We start from the raw sequence: 19,632 nt of genomic DNA, 5'->3' as shown, positions 1-19,632 counted from the left end.
AAGGACACGCCTGGGCCGCACCATTCTTTCTTTTCAGGCGGGGGAGACAACACACATTAGTTCACTGGCTTTAATGTTTGGAATGCATCAAGGAAAATGGGAAAATTGTCTAAAATAATTTGTTTTATTGTAATGTTGTAACGAAACTTTGCACAGCTTCCCAAAAAAATTTAATATGCATGACATCCAGATCAACCACCAATGTGTTTGCTGCATATAAATGTTACAGGTGTGTTTGTGTGTACTCTTTGGTGTTGCAGAGCCCAGACCATGTGGAGAAAATGAGGTCAGAATCTTTGTTGCCCTCTTCCCATATGAACCTGCAGTCATGTCACCCAATCCTGATGCTGTTGAAGAGGAACTTCCCTTTAAAGAGGGACAGATTATCAAGGTTTGACTTTTGAATTTTGTGATTTTCACACATGTATTAGTCTTTAATAGTAGACCATACTAGCTTAAATTCATGAAACATGAAACATAAGTTGTGATAGTCTTTTCTTTCCTACTGTGACATACAGTCCTGGTCAGAATTATTGGCATCCTTGCATTAATAAACACCCTTGCAATAAATCTGCATTGTTAATCCTTTTGACCTTTTATTTAAAAAACTCTCAAAAATCTAAACTTCCATTGAAGTAAATCAATGAAAAAAGGGGGAAATCTCATTATGAAATATATGTTTTTCTCTAATACACATTGGCCACAAGTAATGGCACCCTTTTATTCAATACTTTTTACCTGATGAGTTTGGAGATCAGAGATGATTCCTCTATAGAGAATCTCTCCAAATCCTGCAGATTCCCAAGTCCATGTTGATATACTCTTCGGTTTTCTATAGGGTTCAGGTTTGGGGACTGTTGTGTTGATTTTGACGTTTGTTTTGGATCATTGTCCTGATGGAAGAGCCAACCATGGCCCATTATAAGATTTCTATAAGGCAAACCTGTCTATATAAGCCTTCAAAATGTGTCTCCAGCGTGACCCGCGCAGAAACTTGTTCACAGCAAAAACATGCCACTGTTCAAAGCTCATTGCAGTGTTTCTTCTCTTCAGGTTTACGGGGACAAAGATGCAGATGGTTTCTACCGAGGCGAGTCGGGTGGTCGTCGTGGCTTTGTCCCGTGTAATATGGTTTCAGAGATCCAGGTTGATGATGAGGAGACCAGAGACCAGCTCCTGATGCAGGGCTTCCTCACCACAGAGGCATCTATGGAAAAGATAGGTGTGTTTATCATTGCACGTGTCAGACTCGTACATCTACACCTCGATCTGTGTTTTTACTCCAACATATCATGTTACCAGTCAGATTTGAGCCCAGCAAACTGTTCTTGTATGATAGCTTTGTACTCCAGTGAGTGGCCTACCTAGACAGCATTGAAGGCATCACAGGTACAAAGGCTTGAAATGTTTGAAATGATACTTTTGAAATAGATACTTTCATAATTAGATAGGAAATTGATACATACAGTGCTGGTCAGAATTATTTGCCCCCTTGGTAAATATGATCAACGATGGCTGTAAAAAATAAATCTGCATTGTTAATCCTTTTGATATTTTATACAAATTTTAAAAAAGCAAAAATCGTACCTTTCATTGAAGTAAAAGAATTGAAAGTGGGGGGGAAATCACGTTAAGAAATATTTTTTTTCACCAAAACACGTTGGGAACAATTATTTTCCCCCTTTTGTTATATACTTATTTGTTTTAATGCACTATTGAATTCATTAAACATGTTTATATCATCCAAAAATGTACTATTTCACCCAATATTTGTGTGTTCAATGAGCTTTCTGTTCTTATTTGATTACTGAGCATATGCTAACTTCAAACTCTCTTGAAGCATTAAAAAGCAGTCTAGATTCTGCTTCTGTCTTCACGACGGGATCTTAAAGTGCTGTCTAGGTAGACAACTGACTAGGTTTTGGAGCAGAGCTTGTAGTCTGACTGACATTTATTGAAGGTCATATTTTGAGCATGGTTCTAAAATAAAAATAAATCTCTTAACCCCCTATAATCGTCCAAAGAAAAAGCCACAATCCAGCTACAGCTGACATTTTAGCACAGCTAGAATTACATTTTTAGACACAAGCTTTTAAATAGGCTTCAAGCTAACAAGTTTGAGGAACTTGGGTTTGTAACTTAAGTTCTTAAAGTGTTAGCAGTGGAAAAGTTCTACTTTTATGTACTTCGTAACGGTGCATGCAGTATTTTTTCTCTCATTTAAGGCAAGACGCTACAGGTCAAACCATGTTTTTTTTTCATGCACTGGTCAATTTTGTGATTGGTGGAAAGAAAACATCCAAAATAAAATACATATTTAAGTGTTTGTTTTATTGCACTTTATCTATTTGGGGATATTTTGGGGATATTTAATTTAATTTTATCAATCAATAAATTCCTCTTGAAACAAACTTTGTTGTATTATTTAAATTGAATACTGTGAAGCTGCTTTGATACAATCTGTATTGTGAAAAGCGCTATACAAATAAACTTGACTTGACTTGACTTGACTATTTGAGTCTGTAGATTTCAAAGGGTTGTCTTTAAAGGCTGAGTTTTTTTTTTCATTTCTTTTTTTTTTTTCATATTTACACATTTCAGAGATCTTATAAAACAAAACAATTGTAATGTTCTGTCATTAATCAACTTGGAGAAATATGGTGATATCTAATAGTTAAACATTTTTACCCTTCACCTATCGTGTCTTGCCTTAACTAGTTGCACATGAAGGAATGAATTGTACTTTTTAAAAATTATGTAAAAAGTGTACATGAAAAAGTGGCCACCTTGGTGATGTCACATGATCAGCCGAATACTACTCACTTTATCTCAGTCTGTTCTTAATTTAATTTGGTTCATGTTTCACAGTGTCAGTTTCATTTCAGATCACAAAGCTTTGCCATTTTTACAAAAGTGCCAAAGTACTGTCATTGTAATGTGTGTGTTTTTGTGGTCACTGTATGAGCAGTTCAAAGAGCAACAACGTGGATCGTGTCTCCCAGAATGCTTTGCTACAGTTGCGGTTCAGCCCTTTCTTTCTCACTGTGGCGGCTCATTGCTGAAGCTAATGCTTATTCTGTTGTTTAAAGAGATAGTTCACTCAAAAATGAAAATTCTGTCATCATTTACTCACCCTCATGTTGCATCACATTTGAGCTTCAGCAAGAACCAATGAGGTTCATTCTTGTGTTACACAGAACATTTGAGCTTCAATAACCAATGAGGTTCATTCTCGTGTTACGCAGAACGTTTGAGCTTCAATAACCAATGAGGTTCATTCTGGTGTTACGCAGAACGTTTGAGCTTCAATAACCAATGAGGTTCATTCTCGTGTTACGCAGAACGTTTGAGCTTCAATAACCAATGAGGTTCATTCTCGTATTACGCAGAACGTTTGAGCTTCAGTAAGAACCAATGAGGTTCATTCTCGTGTTACGCAGAACATTTGAGCTTCAATAACCAATGAGGTTCATTCTTGTGTTACGCAGAACGTTTGAGCTTCAATAACCAATGAGGTTCATTCTCGTGTTACGCAGAACGTTTGAGCTTCAATAACCAATGAGGTTCATTCTTGTTTTACGCAGAACGTTTGAGCTTCAATAACCAATGAGGTTCATTCTTGTTTTACGCAGAACGTTTGAGCTTCAGTAAGAACCAATGAGGTTCATTCTCGTGTTACGCAGAACGTTTGAGCTTCAATAACCAATGAGGTTCATTCTTGTTTTACGCAGAACGTTTGAGCTTCAATAACCAATGAGGTTCATTCTCGTGTTACGCAGAACGTTTGAGCTTCTGCAAGAACCAATGAGGTTCATTCTCGTGTTACGCAGAACGTTTGAGCTTCAAGAACCAATGAGGTTCATTCTCGTGTTACGCAGAACGTTTGAGCTTCAATAACCAATGAGGTTCATTCTTGTTTTACGCAGAACGTTTGAGCTTCAATAACCAATGAGGTTCATTCTCGTGTTACGCAGAACGTTTGAGCTTCTGCAAGAACCAATGAGGTTCATTCTCGTGTTACGCAGAACGTTTGAGCTTCAAGAACCAATGAGGTTCATTCTCGTGTTACGCAGCACGTTTGAGCTTCAGCAAGAACCAATGAGGTTCATTCTCGTGTTACGCAGAACGTTTGAGCTTCAAGAACCAATGAGGTTCATTCTCGTGTTACGCAGAACGTTTGAGCTTCAAGAACCAATGAGGTTCATTCTCGTGTTACGCAGAACGTTTGAGCTTCAGCAAGAACCAATGAGGTTCATTCTCGTGTTACGCAGAACGTTTGAGCTTCAGCAAGAACCAATGAGGTTCATTCTCGTGTTACGCAGAACGTTTGAGCTTCAGCAAGAACCAATGAGGTTCATTCTCGTGTTACGCAGAACGTTTGAGCTTCAAGAACCAATCAGGTTCATTCTTGTGTTACACAGAATGTTTGAACTTCAGCAAGAACCAATCAGGTTCATTCTTGTGTTACGCAGCACGTTTGAGCTTCAATAACCAATCAGGTTCATTCTCGTGTTACACGGCACGTTTGAGCTTCAATAACCAATGAGGTTCATTCTTGTGTTACACAGAATGTTTGAGCTTCAATAACCAATGAGGTTCATTCTAGTGTTACGCAGCACATTTGAGCTTCAGCAAGAGGTTTGTTCTCACGCGTCAAACTGGTCGGTTGAGCTTCTGTTTATGTTCGCTGATCAATGTTTGCATGTGAATAAAAGCCTAAATTCAATCTTTTCATCATATAAAGCGAACGAGTCTCTTCAGAAAATTTGGACTAAACCGCTCAATTCATATTGGGGGTTTTTTTTCGATCTCTTCATCAACTTTTTGAAGAGTCAAAGTGGTAGTTGTGATGGAGGGACATTTTTCGAAGATGAACGACAGACTTGCGTGTTCAGAACGACATGAGGGCGAATAAAAGATGACAGATTCTTTCATTTTCGGGTGAAGTAAGCCTTTACTCTCTCATTTTCCGCTTGGTTCAGGTTTTGCTTTTCCTTTGGCTTCTCATTCATTCTTGTCTGCCTACTTGTCTTTTTTTCCCTCGTATCCTGTTTAAATTTCATAAAGACGCCCGCTTACATGCACCGCTTCCACGCCGCACCGCTGCACCGCCGAAACCTAGACGCTCCAAGAAAGGTGTGTGTCAGCGCTCGTGTCTCCTCCTTCTCCTCCTCCCACATTTCACCTGCGTTTGGTTTGCTGAATTTCCAGCTTTCTGCTTCTGCATCAGGAACCCTGACCAAAGGGGGATACGGGCATTAGATATTCTTAGTGTTTTATTTTTTCAGCATGAAATCAAAACTAACCTTTTAGTTATTTAAATAAATATTCCAAATAAATATTCCTGGTTTTACTCTGCATGATTCAATGCATGTTATTGTAATGAAAACAATGCGTCAAAATGCTATAACTTTTGTGCTGATGTATGCAAGGCCGTGCAGACAGAGAAAAACAATATTAACCAATATGGCATTCCATTATAAGTGCATTAATTGGACCTGCTATTTTTCTTCTGCCTCTTCTTCTTTTCTTTTCTTTCTTTTTTTTTTTTTTTGTTGTTGAAAAAATAAGCTTAAAAATATAATAGATATAATATAAATAAATATAACATTTGACATTCTTTTTGTAGAAAAATAATGCAAAAAAGTAGAATGTAATAATAATAATAATAATAATAATATTTGTCGTAATTGACATTTTTGTTTAAAAAAAATTTAGCTGCAAATTGAAAATATAAAATAAGAACAACAATATATAAATTAATAATATATAATAAAATATATGTTGTTGTAATTGACATTATGCTACAAATGCTGTCTTTTTTATAGTAAAAAAGAAGCTAAAAATAAATAAATAAACATATAATAACAATGCATATTATAAACAAAATGATCATATATAATATAAAATATAACTATTATTTTTTTGTGGTAATTGACAATGCCATAAATGTTGTCAAACTTAACTTGTATTGCACCTGGGATAATTCCTTTAAACTTGTACTTTCTAATGCTTGGACTCTCAACCCCCTTTGGTCAACTCACCATCTCTCACTGAAGTGTGTGTGTGTGTGTTTGTGGCTCATGATTGCTGCACTCATAAGCTCAATCATTTGATTTGGTTTTGTTTAGTTTGATTAGTCATTTTCCCCATAGTTCTAACCCATAAATCCAAGTGTCAATCAAGGTCAGGCAGCCAATCAGATGGTGTCTAACCCTTCCCTCCTCCCTCACTTCTGTCCTTCTCCAGTGGAGTCTTCTGCGGTGTGGGAGGACACGTCTGCTATAGACTCCTCCAGTCAAGGTTTGAAATCCTCAGTCCCGTCCTGTTTCTCTCTCCAGTCATGTTTTCCTCCTCGGATGTTTCCCAGCCGCATGTGTGTGACAGTTTAATTGCATATTAACGTGCTCTCGGATGATGCAGCGCTGCATGCTTTCACCATGAAGATGTGTCCTCATCTCTGTTCTAACCACTAATTATCTTTCAGTCTCGCGTTTGACAGTTGTGCTTCTTTGCATCATGGTTGATTTTTGTTGACCTGCATGTGTTTTCTGTCATAAGTGCCTTTTTCTTCTGTTCTGTCTTTTTATAAAGCAGTAGATATCAGAAGATTTGCAAAGTTAGAAATATATATATTAATGCTGGGCAATGATTAATCGCATCCAAAATAGAAGTTTGTGTTTACATAATATATGTATGTGTACTGTGTATAATTATTTTGCATATATAAATACACATACATGCATTTATACATTTAAGAATAATGTGTTATTTATATATAAAATATTTATATTAAATTATGTATAAATATATATACATGCAAATATTTCTTAAAATACATGCTTTTTTGTTTTTGTTTACATTGTTTACATGCATGTGTGTGTATTTATATGTACAAAATAATTATACACAGTACACACACATATATTATGTAAACATAAACTTCTATTTTGGATGCGATTAATCACAAAGTTTTCATATCAGTTTAAAGTTTATGGCATTATCAGAAATGCACTTTTTAAATAATGGGCAATTTGGGCAGATTTTTCAACCCATGCAATTACAGTGTAACTAATATTTCAATTAAATCAGTTCATTGAAATTCTCAATTCGAGCAAATATGGCTATTAATAATAAACCTGAAGTTACTATTTCAATAATGCCCAAAAAAACATAGCATAAACTGTTAGAATATATCTGGAAAATAACATTTAATGCAAATAAACATACAAGTTCACCAGAGACCACTGTGATTGATTCACTTATTGACTTGGGCTGCATTTCCCAGAAGTGAATCAAAGAGGGTCCAGCTTAATCTCCGATCATTGAGATGTGGTTTGATTGACTTGCAGACCTGAGCCGCTCGGCCGCCCCGATGGGAAGCTCGAGACCCCGCAGGATGGTGGCCATCTTTGATTACGACCCGAGAGAGAGTTCCCCTAATGCAGACATAGAGGTGATGTCATTACTATTTATAATATTAGTAACAAGAGTCTGCGCTGACTGTGTGTGTCTAACGTTTACTCTTATCTCAACAACTCCAGGCTGAGCTGATCTTCAGTGCGGGCGACGTCATCTATGTGCTCGGTGACATGGACGATGATGGCTTCTACTATGTGAGTTTCTTCTTTTAAGTATATCCATAGCATCGGCCTGCTTCACATTTGCTGAAGGAAATCCAATACTTGTTTCTTTCTAAGTTTGTGGTGCTGATTCCAAAAAAAGGGCCTTACTCTCAAAATATGAGCATTTTTACTTTCGACTACTATTTGTAAGGTGAAGAAGTCTTGTATTATCCCTTAATCACCAGAAAAACTGCAACAAAGTCATGATTTTATCTTCCTCTGAGCCAGTTTACGGTTATCTGTTCAATTCTCAGCCGGGTTTTGCATGAATGACCTTATTTTCACATGTGTGACCTGATTTCAAGGTTAGAATTATGGCCAGTCACAGAACAAAATGCAAACAGCAACACATTTTGTGAATAATAGCTGGTTACACTTTATTTCGATGTTCCCCTTTAGACATTGTAAGTGACGTTGCATCTGCATGTCTATTAACTCAAAGAAAGAAGAGCAGACAGGGCACAATGGAGATATCAGAGAAGGATTTCTATGAAGTAAATGCATTTAATTAACAGAATAGGATGTTTTAAGTGAACATAAACAGTTGAGAAAGAAGACGCGTGTGTAACAGTATGTTGGATTCGTGCAGCTCTTAGGCCGTGTGTCCACCAAAGCACTTTTAGCCAGCCGAAAACACCTAGCTATGGGCAATTGAGAGAGTTATGGCAGCGCTGCATTTTTTTTTTTTTCAGTTGAGACGCTTTGCTTGTTATGATACAGAATGTCCGCGAAAGTGTTACTAGTATCTCATTTCACACATATTTTGTTTCTGTGTTGATTCTATATTAAAATGTCGATACAATGTAACGTATTTTCTCTGGCTCTTGTTTTAAATTATATTGTTCCGTGATTATGCTTGTTGTTGTCGTCTGTTGACGTTGTACAAGCAGAATGTGGCGGTTGGTCGGTGTGGTATTAGTCCCGCCCCTCCTCCACTGTGATTGGACGGCTGGGTAAAAAGTGACAGTGATGAGCGCTGCGTTTTACCCAAAGTTGAACATTCTTCAACTCTCGCCGACTGGTAAAAAACGCGAACGCTCAGCAATTCAGCGTGAAAATAACGCTCAGCTCCTTGTTACGCTTATGGCGTTTTAAAAACACAGCGCTCCCATTGAAAACAACTGGAAAAATACGCCAGCCGCGAGAAAGCCGATTTGGTGGACACACGGCCTTAAAGTAACAGCAGGCTGGCTTAGTGTGTTTGCTGTGGCACATATTGATAGGGAATGAATGAATGAATGAATGAATGAATGAATGAATGAATGAATGAATGAATAGTAAAATGTAGTGTTTCTTGCTGTCATGTGGGGTAGATGAAGAGAGAACGTAATCGGGAATGCCGTACCAAAATGACTTGTGCTTTTCACACGTCTCTGTCTTCAAGTCCAAGTCAAGTCTCGAGTCACTTGTTCACGAGTCCAAGTCAAGTTGCATGTTTTTTTTTGTTTTTTTTGCAACTTAAGTGCGACTCGAGTCCAAATCAAAGACTCTGGTTTCCATCTCTGGTGAACAGGACCTTTTCAAAAACACTGGTAAATTGGTGCTGGCAATTTACCAGTAAGCGAAGTTATAACATTACTAGTTAAATAACCGGTATGATGCTGTCAAGTCAAGTCAGCTTTATTTATATAGTGCTTTTTACAATACAGAGTGTTTCAAAGCAGCTTTACAGAGATAACAGGAAAATAATGCAACAAAGTTTGTTTCTAGAAGAAAATAGCGTCACAGTCCAGCTTAAGTGAGTTCAGTGATGGTTCATTTTTGTTGTAAAAAAGTTATTAATTTAGTTCATTTATATATATATATATATATATATATATCAGTGATGCGCGGGTCAATGTATAAACAACCCGGACCCGACCGACGTTTTCAACTAACCCGCCCGCAACTCGGACCGCAAAAAAAAAGAAAGAAAATATTGTACCCGACCCGCTTCCTGACCCGCATTTTTTAAAAGTAGGCTAGTAAATGCATAGCAAGAAATACACATGACAAAGCCAGCACTTTGGTCATTATCTTTCATTATTTCGGCAACTTTGCTCTTTCTGTTTGTGTATTTGCGGAGCTTCCACTCCCCAGTCTTCACCTTTTCTCTTGCCGCCTCCATCTCTACCTGCAGACTGAGCTCGTGCGTCATCTTCGCGCCAGTTATTCAGCCAATAAAGTGTAGGCCTATGTATTTCATAGAAAATTGCATGTGAGCGGAGTGGAGCGGGAGCAAGCGGGCGGATCTTGGACAGAACGCAGAGCGGCATTTTTAAAAGGATGGAGCGTCGCCCTATTTCCCGCTCCAATTTCGCTCCGCGCACACCAAGATTCTGAAGCATGCTCAGTCAAGCCTGACTCAGTCTACTGTTGATGACTGCAAGATGGATTCTATTTTCAGTCAAAACTCGGCTCAATAATGGAGTTCAAAAAGTAGGCTACTTCAAAAAGGAAAATAAGAAGTCATACAGGTGTAAAACTAACTATTATGTGGTAGAAGAAAACGACATCGTTTCAGTCAGTAGGCCTAAAGATTAATTTTGGAATCTAAAAAGACACATCTCTCGAAAACATGCAGTGTGATATGTGAACACGCTGGGAAGAAAGCAAAAGGTTAGCAAATTGAATACGGTAACTTAAAGTGTAGCCTAAATTAAATACAGCGTAAAATGCAAACAATTGATACAAGCCCATTTAAATTTTAATCCTGCGCGCTGCGCACAAGTTCAGTTATAAGAATTTTGTCCTAATAGTTAATTTAGCCTAGGCCTACTTTTAAAACGTTTATGTATATTTATTTTATATTTTTGTTTATATAAATTTTATTTATATTATTAGGCCCATTTATTCGTTTTATTTTACAGCAGTTTGTGTGTACAATGGATATAAGCCCATTTAAATTTTAATCGTGCGCGTTGCACAAAAGTTAACTTATCAAAATTCTGGCCTAATAGTAAATTTACTTTTAACATTTTTATGTAGGCTATATTTTTGTTTATATAATTGTTATTCATATTATTAGGCCCATTTATTCGTTTAATTTTACAGGACTTTGTGTAGGCTGTATTCCTTCTTACATAGGCCTAATTTGTCATTTGAAATAAAACATTTCTATTTGAAAAATGTTGTTGTTGCTCATTAGTTCTGTAGGAGGTAAGGCTGTGGTCTAAGCTACAGTGATATAGGCTACATGTAGATTTTTTTCCCCCTTTTTGGAGCGAGCGGGGGGCGATTTGAGTGGAGCGCGGATCAAACTGCGTTGAGCGCTGATCGAGCGATAATGAGCGGAGCGGCCTGATGTAGCTTTGAGCGCGGGAGCGGAGGGGTGGACAGTTCCGTGAGCGATGAGCGAAGATTCTCACCGCTCCACTCCGCTTATGCTCTCTATACTAGGCTACTATATAAATTACAAAGGTTTAATTGGCATCTTTATTTCAAACGACCCGACCGACCGCGACCCGAATATCATTAAAAATATTTTTGGATGACTCGTAACCGCGGGTAAGCGCGGGTGACCGCAGGCACCCGCTCATTTCGGATCAACCCGCGCATCACTGATATATATATAGCCGCTCTGGAGAAAACAGTGATGTCATCGTCCAGCTCAGTTCAGTTCTCATATAATGGTGTCAATGCAGGATGATCAATAATATTGTTGATTATTAAATGCTGTGTGTGAACCAGGGCTTGACATTAACACCTGTCAAAAGCTTGTGTGTTTCGTCAGTGGCGTGTAACGCAGTCACTCCTACTTGCCACTTTGGCCGGTTGAATTCATATATTATAAACACATTTTTCAATTGTAGACTTTTAAAAAAGCATCTGAAATAATAAACTAAGTGTAATGTAGTGTCGTCAAAAATATAAATTTTTCGATACATATCGACTCTGAAACGCTTCCAATACTCATTTCCCGGAATAGATCCACGATATCAGCTGCTCTCTCTCTCTCTCTCTCTCTCTCTCTCTCATCTCTCTCTCTCTCTCTCATCTCTCCGACAGCGAGAGACACACAGACCCGCCTCCACTCACTCACTCGTTTCATTTGCTCCGGATGAATATTGTTGCTGTTACAGGGCTTGATTTTTGGCGTGGGATTGCGTGTATTGCACATCATTTTACTCATTCCTGCAGATTTTGTGCTCACACTCAAAGTGCTCGAACATAAAGCTGTCTCTCAGTATTTAATTGAGATCTTTTTCACTGCTTATTGCACTTAAACAGTCAAATACATACAAAATAATGTCCAAATGCCGGTCTTGGTGAATATTCACGTAAACACAGTTATGCTTTAAGTGAATATAAACAGCTGAGAAAGAAAACACATGTGTAACAGTATAATGGATCCGTGTGTCAGGTCTTAAAGTGACAGTAGCCTAATAAACCTGCTGACAAAATGTTAAAAATATCTATATGGCAGTTTTTCCCTGTGGTTTATGGTCTAAATTGTGGCCAGTGAAAATGCTGAGTGTCTGGTAGCTGTGGCGCTGCAGTTATTGGCTGCTAAAGCAATTGCAGTGTTAGTAACTGTTGTTTTTAAGAGCACAACTGTGTTCAGTGTGATCATCGCCTTACGCCTGTCACTCAGAAGGAAAGACAATTGTAACTGAAATGAAACATCCGTGTGGAAGAAGAAAACGGCTCAGCGTTTAAGGCTCATTTCTGATGATTGACATCACAGAGTTTACTGATATTTTGGCACTTATGTGTGAATAATGTCTTACCGGTAAAAACACTTGTATGAACAACACATATGTATTTACTGGAAGGGTTGTGTTCTGGTAATCTTACCGTAATCCTGCTGTGTGAAAGGGGATATCGACTGCTTTTGTTATTATAAAGCGGATATATGTAATTTGAAGCGACTTCATTATTCATTCATTTTGTGAAGAAAATAAATGTACGTCATGGAAAGTATTGATATTTTTGAACTCAGCATTATTAAATTAGGCCCTATTTTGGAGAACATTTTTTTTTTCAATCATGTAGGCGACGATTTTACACAGTGAGCTCTCTTAAGGACATGTTTAATAAGATCCCACCAGAACAAGTTTTCACATTTTCATCACACAAATATTTAAAACATATATTTTATTTATTTATTTTGTTTATTTATTTTACATTTTTACAATTTATTATTTATTTTAATTTAATTTTTTGTTAAAATGTTTTCTTTCTATTAATTTTATTATTTTATTTCATTATTCTATTTTATTTATTATTTTAATTAAATGTTTTATTTTATTTTTTCTTTCTATTTATTTATTATTTTATTTTATTTTTTTAAATTTGAAAAAAAAAAAAATTTCAAGATGCAGGGCTGCGTCATAAGTAGTGTGAAAGTATTGTGTTATGATCAAGTATGATTGAATGCGTATAAGCAGAGCAGCAGTGCATGATGGGTTTTTGTTGATGTTTTCAGGGCGATCTCAACGGACACAAAGGCCTCGTTCCTTCCAACTTCCTGCAAGCTTTTCCTGATCCGGAAGAGGACGGCGTGACGGAGAGCCGTAGAGATTCACAGGTGTGTGTTCACTGCATGCTCTACCATCAGTCCTGCATGTCTCTTCCATTCTGTTCTGTCCATCACAGCGTAACGGTCACTGATTAACAGCATTAGTTTCTCCAGATGTCTTTTGTTCTGCATGTCGTCTTATGTGTGTTTTATCTCTTTGTGTTTGTTTTATTTCTGCATGGTTTTCAGAAGCACAGGAGAGGTGTTCACTTTAAACAGTGACCGTAAGTCTTTCATAGATCTGAAACCCTCTCTAGTGTCTCCTTTCCTAATATAGTGACTCTAAACTTCACACTGTGAACACAGATGAATGATAGCAAAGGTTTATGGGTTAGTGTGAAATCACACATCGTCTCTTTTCTTTCTAAACCCGTATGAGTGACTTTCTTCTGTGGAACACAAAAGGAGAAGTTTAACAGAGTGTTTCTAAGCTGTCGCGCTCAGAGAAAGACACTAAATAATATTATAATGTTTTATAGATCCAGTTTTGTACAATCTCAAATTATGCATTTAGAAAAAACTGCACATTGTACCATTTTTTACAGTGATATATCATTCCCAAAACTATTCTGTCAGTCAGTGGGGTCCAATTATGTGTGTTTTAGTATTATTTATATACTATCATAGCAATAAATTAAATGTTGAATAGGTGTTTTAATTTTTTGTCTTGCTTTTATCTTTTTTTTAAAACCATTTAGGGTTGATTTATTTTATTTCAGTATTAGTTTAGTTTAGTTTGATTTCCAGTTAGCAACATTTCTAATTCAGTTTTTCCTTCTATTTATTTATTTAATATGTTATTTTAGCTTTATTTTTAGTTAACAAAAATGATTCTGTAATATAACGATAATAACCCTGATATGAACCCCAACATTCTTCAAAATAGCTTTTGTGTTTTACAGAAGAAAGTGGCTGAAAAATGATGAGATTTTCCATTTTTTAGCTGTACTAGCCCTTTAAACTTAAATCAATATTTCATGTTGATGTATTGTCTCTTCATGTCATGGTTTCTCTCTCTTCTCATCATGAGCTTGTTATTTTAAGATCATGTCACATATCTGTCAGATCTGGCACTGTGTTTTTCTGTTTCTACTTTGGATCCCCACAATATCTCATATAGGCGACCATTTTTCACACAGTGAGCTCTCTTAAGGACGTGTTTAATAAGATCCCACCAGAAAACCTTTTAACATTTGCATCACCCAAATATTTAAAACACAATTTATTTGTTTATTTGTTTGTTTGTTTGTTTTTTATTTAATTTTATTTATGTATTTATTGTTAATTTTTTTTCTGTTATTTTTATTATTTTTTATTTTATTTTATTATTATTTTTTATTTATTATTGTAAAAAAAAATTCTTTCTATTTATTTTATTATTATTATTTTTATGTATCATTTTTTTTTTTTTTGCGGAAATATTTTTTTCAAGATGCAGGGCTACGTAATAAATAGTGTGAAAGTATTTTATTTATTTTATATTTTATATTAATTTCATTTTATTTTATTTTATACAACTCTCATGTAATTAGTAGAAAGTTTAATTCTCTCTCAGTTTTTTATTTATTTATTGTTTATATTTATTTTATTATTATTTTAATTTGATGTACTTTTATTTATTTAATTTAATTACATTTATTTATATATATATATATATATATATTTTTTTTTTTTTTTTTTTTTTTTTTTTTTTTTTTTTGAATTACATTTTTTAAATTTTTATCATACATGCATTTAAAAAATATTTTATATCATTTGTATTAATTTTGTATTTTTTCTATTTATTTTATTTTATTTTATTTTATTATTATTATTACTTTTTATTTTTCCTCTTATGTAATTCTGTTTTGTCTCGCGTCTGCCAGGTGAGCCAGACAGAATCTTCTGAGCATCTCGATCCCGTGAGCTCCTCTCAGCCAGAACCGCCCCCTGACGCGACCCCTGACCCGACCCCTGACGCGACCCCTGACCCAAAGCCGGCCCTGAGCTGCTCTCCTCCGTTCCCCGACGTCTCTCTGCCCGAGAAAAAGAAGAAAGGTTTCTTCTCCAAGGGCAGAAAGCTCTTCAGAAAGCTGGGCTCCAGCAAGAAGGAGTAGCGCATCAGGCTGTGAGCGGGACGGATCTGCAGATTGCACTTTTCCTCGTGTGTGTGTGTGTGTGTGTGTGTGTGTGTGTGTGTGTGAGACTGAACAAAAGGAGAATCGTTCTCATTCTCTGACTCTTTGCCATAATGACGCAAATGTACCAGCGCTTTCGTGTGTTCGGACTGTTTCTTCTTTTTGCAAAGCAAATAATCGCAATAGGAGTTTCACCAAAGCTGTGAATAGAGCTCATGCTAACTTCAATAACAGCATCTAGACATGAAATATCAATCAAGCATCATCCACTGGAAGGCAAAGCACACTTATGAGGAGAATTCTGGAAAATAAAACGGGGAGTGACAAAATAAAAGTCACTACAGAAATATTTTGCACTACAAGCAAGGGTCCAAGACTGCAGAACTGTGTCCCTTTATCCATTTATGCTGATTATGTTTAGCGCTGAAGACTAGAAGATGTGGCATTGATGTAAACCAGTGACTCAAAACTCAAATCTTTGCATATTATTCCAGTTATTTTCACTGGAGAGAATATGAATGATCACAGACGAGGCTGAAAGCTTCTCATATGTTTGATAGTACATCCCAGTTACAGTTCAATCCATATTTTCTGCAGTTTCACAATATTATTATTATTATTATTCTACTGAGAATAGCATTTTATTATATTCTACACACTTATGTGCTTTTTTCATTGAGAGAAATCAATGAGAATTTCATTGTATTCAAATTTAAAACTTTCATTGGCTCAAACTATACAGACATTAGTTATTATCAGCTTGGTTTATGTCATCTGCATGCTGAAATGTCATGTTGAACCACATTATTTCGATCCGTCTGTGAACGCGATATCGAGCGTCTGATTCTGTACAGGTTTTATTGATCATAATGAACATAATGTGTTTTAGTTCAGCTTCGCCTTTTCTCAAACTCACCGTCATGGAACTCTAAATAACTCTAATAATTCATTGACTTATGTCTGATACGGTATAAACGTACGTTGGTGTGTGTGTGTGTGTGTGTGAGACATTGGCTTCTTTCTGCATGAGCTCTGTCTTAACTTTTTCTCGATGTAATTGTTTTGATCCTCTTTTCTTTTCCTCCGTTTTAGGAGCGTTGTAAAGTCACAGCATGTGAGCATAACACCCCCCCCCCACACACACACACACACACACACACACTTGACTTCATATTGCAACATGTAACACCCTGGTAAAGTTAGTTTGAAATGCTAGCATGTGTTTTTTGGTCTTACAGGGCTCATGTCAAATGATTTCTCAGGTTTGCTCATCAGTTTTGCGTCTTAAGTCAGCTCGTGCTCATCTTAGGCGAGACTGTCCAAAACACACAGTTGATCTTCTTGCCAAAAAAAACGACAGCGACTAACAACCAATCACAGAGCGCCAGCCGTTTAGAGGGGCGGAGCTAGGGCCCAAACGACCTCACAGACAGGAAGTAGGTGAAGGTTTCAAACATTCTCAAAACTCCGAATACACTGCAAAAAAAAAAGAGTTTGTGTAAACATTGTTAAATCAAGACGCGTTTACTGGAGAAGCTAAGTGACTTTAGTCCTGTTTTCTGAATAAATGTGTGAAAATGATTGAATTAAGCTTATTCTTCTTCCCACATTGGCAGATATTTAAACTTTCATACATTCTTTGGAAAACTAGTCATTTTGCTTTGCTTTTGTTTGTAAAACAAGACAAAAATCCGTCGTTTTTTTGCAGTGTATGTAGAAAGCATTGTCTTTAGCATTACTTCATGCTACTTTGATTGCACTGAATTATTCGAATGCATTAAACGAGCTTATTTGGCATTATGTTCTGGGTAGCGATGCACTGTACAGCCCCAGGATCCAAACGCTCCCCTCGCTGCACTATAATCCAGACGCATGCTGGGATTCCCACGAGGAACGCACACATCTGACCGTAATCGTTGCTACTGCAAGTAGGCGTATCCTAGGCCATAATAAAACTAGCCTTATAAGACCTTGCTTAGTCTTAACTTCAAGTTTACTACAGCTGTGTTTGTAATGACTGCATGCATGATGGTTTTCCATCTATACTCGGCCTTATTTATTCTATTTATGTGTCGTAGTAGTTGCACGTACCTTGCGTTTGTGTGTTTTGCAGAAATGATGTTCTTCCCTCAGTATATTGTGTCCAGTACGAGTATCCAAAGCCTCTTAAATCATGATGCAAAATGACTGAAAGATATTAAGTTACATTTACATTTACATTTATTCATTTAGCTGACGCTTTTATCCAAAGCGACTTACACTTGCTATATATGTCAGAGGTCGCACGCCTCTGGAGCAACTAGGGGTTAAGTGTCTTGCTCAGGGACACATTGGTGTCTCACAGTGGATTCGAACCCGGGTCTCTCACACCAAAGGCATGTGTCTTATCCATTGCGCCACCACCACCCCATGTTAAGTGAAAATGAACTGACCAATAAGGGCCCAGTAATGGGACTGACCCCATTGTTTGTTTATATGCATATTTGTATAAGCATTTTTCAAGTCATTCACAAGTAAATGCATCTTGATTTAAAAGTGTTTATTTGCACTGGAACACAAAACGGGAAGAAAATCTTTTTTTTTGTTTTGTTGCAGTGCGGTGTTGAGGTCAGTGTATTTTTGTGATTTGAGGTATGATATTTTCATACATTGAGAAAGAAACTCTATTCTTGTGTCTGTTGCAGAAGGTGGATGTTTTTTGTACATTTTTCTAATGCGTTTGTTTTGTGTGTGTGTGTGTGTGTGTGTGTGTGTGTGTGTGTGTGTGTGTGTGTGTGTGTGTGTGTGTGTGTGTGTGTGTGTGTGTGTGTGTGGAAACTCACCTGTAAATAATGCTTCTTTTTGGTAAAGTATTTTTTGTGCATGCCGAAACAATGTTTTTGGATAGTCACACACGGGCATCATGCTTTGTGAGGGACGTCGTAGTGATTTACTTGAATGACTTGTTGCAATATGGACTTTTTACAGAAATAAAGTATATTTTCACATAAAATGAGTTTGTGTCGTGAATGATGAGAGACGAAACCAAGTTTTATTTCTTTTCTGTTTTATTGAAGTTTTAAAACATCACATTGCATTTCATAAGACACGTGTTTTTGGATGATTTAGCAGAGAAAGCTGGCTTTAGTCTCTGTAAGCGCACCACCGCCTCACGTGGACGTGTTTTGACACTATGAGACGTGTGCGGCTTTACGAAACAAAGCGACTTCCTCTTTTCTCTTTCCCGTCGTTCTGCGTGGAGCGCCGTGAAGTTTCCCAGCAGCCAACAGTACACTCATCCATAAAGTAGGAAACACTACACTGTGGCGAGGGGTTTAGTAGTGCTTTCTACTTTATGGATGACTGCACTGTACATCCCAGTGTCCAGGTGTCCACGTCTCCTCTGGATAAACGCTTGCGATCTCAAGCTCCTCCTTCACACACACACACACATTTCCACTTGTGCACAACATGTGAACCCCACCCAAACTTTACACCGGCTTTAAACTGCAAACGACATGCACAATCAAACAGTTTTCGCAATTCATTGAGCCAAATGATTTGGTGCACAATGTTCAAACTTACAACAAATATACCCCAACAAACATTATGTTGAACTGCATTAAAGTCTATACACAATTACATCAACTTTGGAAAACGGGTGGAGTGAAATAAAAATGTTAGAAATGCACAATGCGTCACAAAACCAACGTCTTCCCTTTTCATCACATGGCAGCCATTTTGATGATCATGAGTAAGCTTTTTCCTTCAAACGAAGGCGTTTTCTTTACAAATACATATTTAAAATGCTCATGTGTATTAAAAAAAGAAACTGCAATGATAGAAAAAAAAAGCACGTTGTGGACTTTTAACATTTTAGAAGAACAAAAACAGAAACATTTAAAAAAAATAATTCGACATGATTACTTAATAAACAATGTTAAACTACAATACTATTTGTTGCATTCCAAAAAATTGTGGACTTTTAATATTTTAGCTTAACAGAAACTATTCTTAAAAATAATTTGACCATTATCGAACAGATTTTGTACATGCGTCAATGGATAATCCAACATGACCCAACGTTAAAGTGAAAAATGTGAACATATTAATGCAGGAGATTAACACATAAAGTTACGCATCATGTGATACAGTAACAAAAATGTAATAAAAAAAAAAAGCAAAAATCATACTATTATAACCATAGGCATACATTACCCATCCACACTTCTCTCGCTGGGTTACATCCGCACCTGTGGATCGAGCCCAGTACTGATATATTGGCCCAGTTCTTCTCCAGTTCTTCTCCAGTGCTGTGTTAGCAAGTCTTCTTCTCCAGCCCAAGTAGAAATGGGCCTAAAAGAGGAGAAGAGCTTGTATTTAACCTCGCTGCCAACCACGTGTTCCTCAA

General features: G+C 36.8%; 1 protein-coding gene and 2 long non-coding RNA genes across 4 annotated transcripts in view; 1 reads left to right on the top strand and 2 right to left on the bottom strand.

Annotated features, from left to right (window-relative positions):
- Window positions 1-19,408, top strand: part of tspoap1 (TSPO associated protein 1) — a 137,155-nt gene extending 117,747 nt beyond the window's left edge. For both annotated transcript variants that reach the window (XM_082171204.1, XM_082171205.1), the window contains 8 exons: window positions 261-391; window positions 1,054-1,222; window positions 5,068-5,136; window positions 6,250-6,303; window positions 7,353-7,456; window positions 7,545-7,616; window positions 13,033-13,134; window positions 14,991-19,408. In XM_082171204.1, the coding sequence (XP_082027330.1) occupies window positions 261-391; window positions 1,054-1,222; window positions 5,068-5,136; window positions 6,250-6,303; window positions 7,353-7,456; window positions 7,545-7,616; window positions 13,033-13,134; window positions 14,991-15,221 (932 nt within the window). In that variant the 3' untranslated portion in view covers window positions 15,222-19,408. The remainder of the gene's footprint in view (window positions 1-260; window positions 392-1,053; window positions 1,223-5,067; window positions 5,137-6,249; window positions 6,304-7,352; window positions 7,457-7,544; window positions 7,617-13,032; window positions 13,135-14,990) is intronic.
- LOC309499863 lies at window positions 106-1,006 on the bottom strand. Its single transcript, XR_014206375.1, has 2 exons — window positions 739-1,006; window positions 106-366 (listed from the first exon to the last, which is right to left on the bottom strand). It is a non-coding gene; the product is annotated as an uncharacterized lncRNA (long non-coding RNA).
- On the bottom strand, window positions 1,067-17,414 carry LOC309499852. The gene is made up of 3 exons (XR_014206364.1): window positions 17,334-17,414; window positions 5,080-5,235; window positions 1,067-1,207 (listed from the first exon to the last, which is right to left on the bottom strand). It is a non-coding gene; the product is annotated as an uncharacterized lncRNA (long non-coding RNA).
- Window positions 19,409-19,632: the final 224 nt, after the last annotated feature.

Source organism: Leuciscus leuciscus (genome assembly GCF_965113295.1).
Source record: "Leuciscus leuciscus genome assembly, chromosome: 5".
Lineage (NCBI taxonomy): Eukaryota > Metazoa > Chordata > Actinopteri > Cypriniformes > Leuciscidae > Leuciscus > Leuciscus leuciscus.
This window is presented reverse-complemented; position numbering and strand designations above follow the sequence as displayed.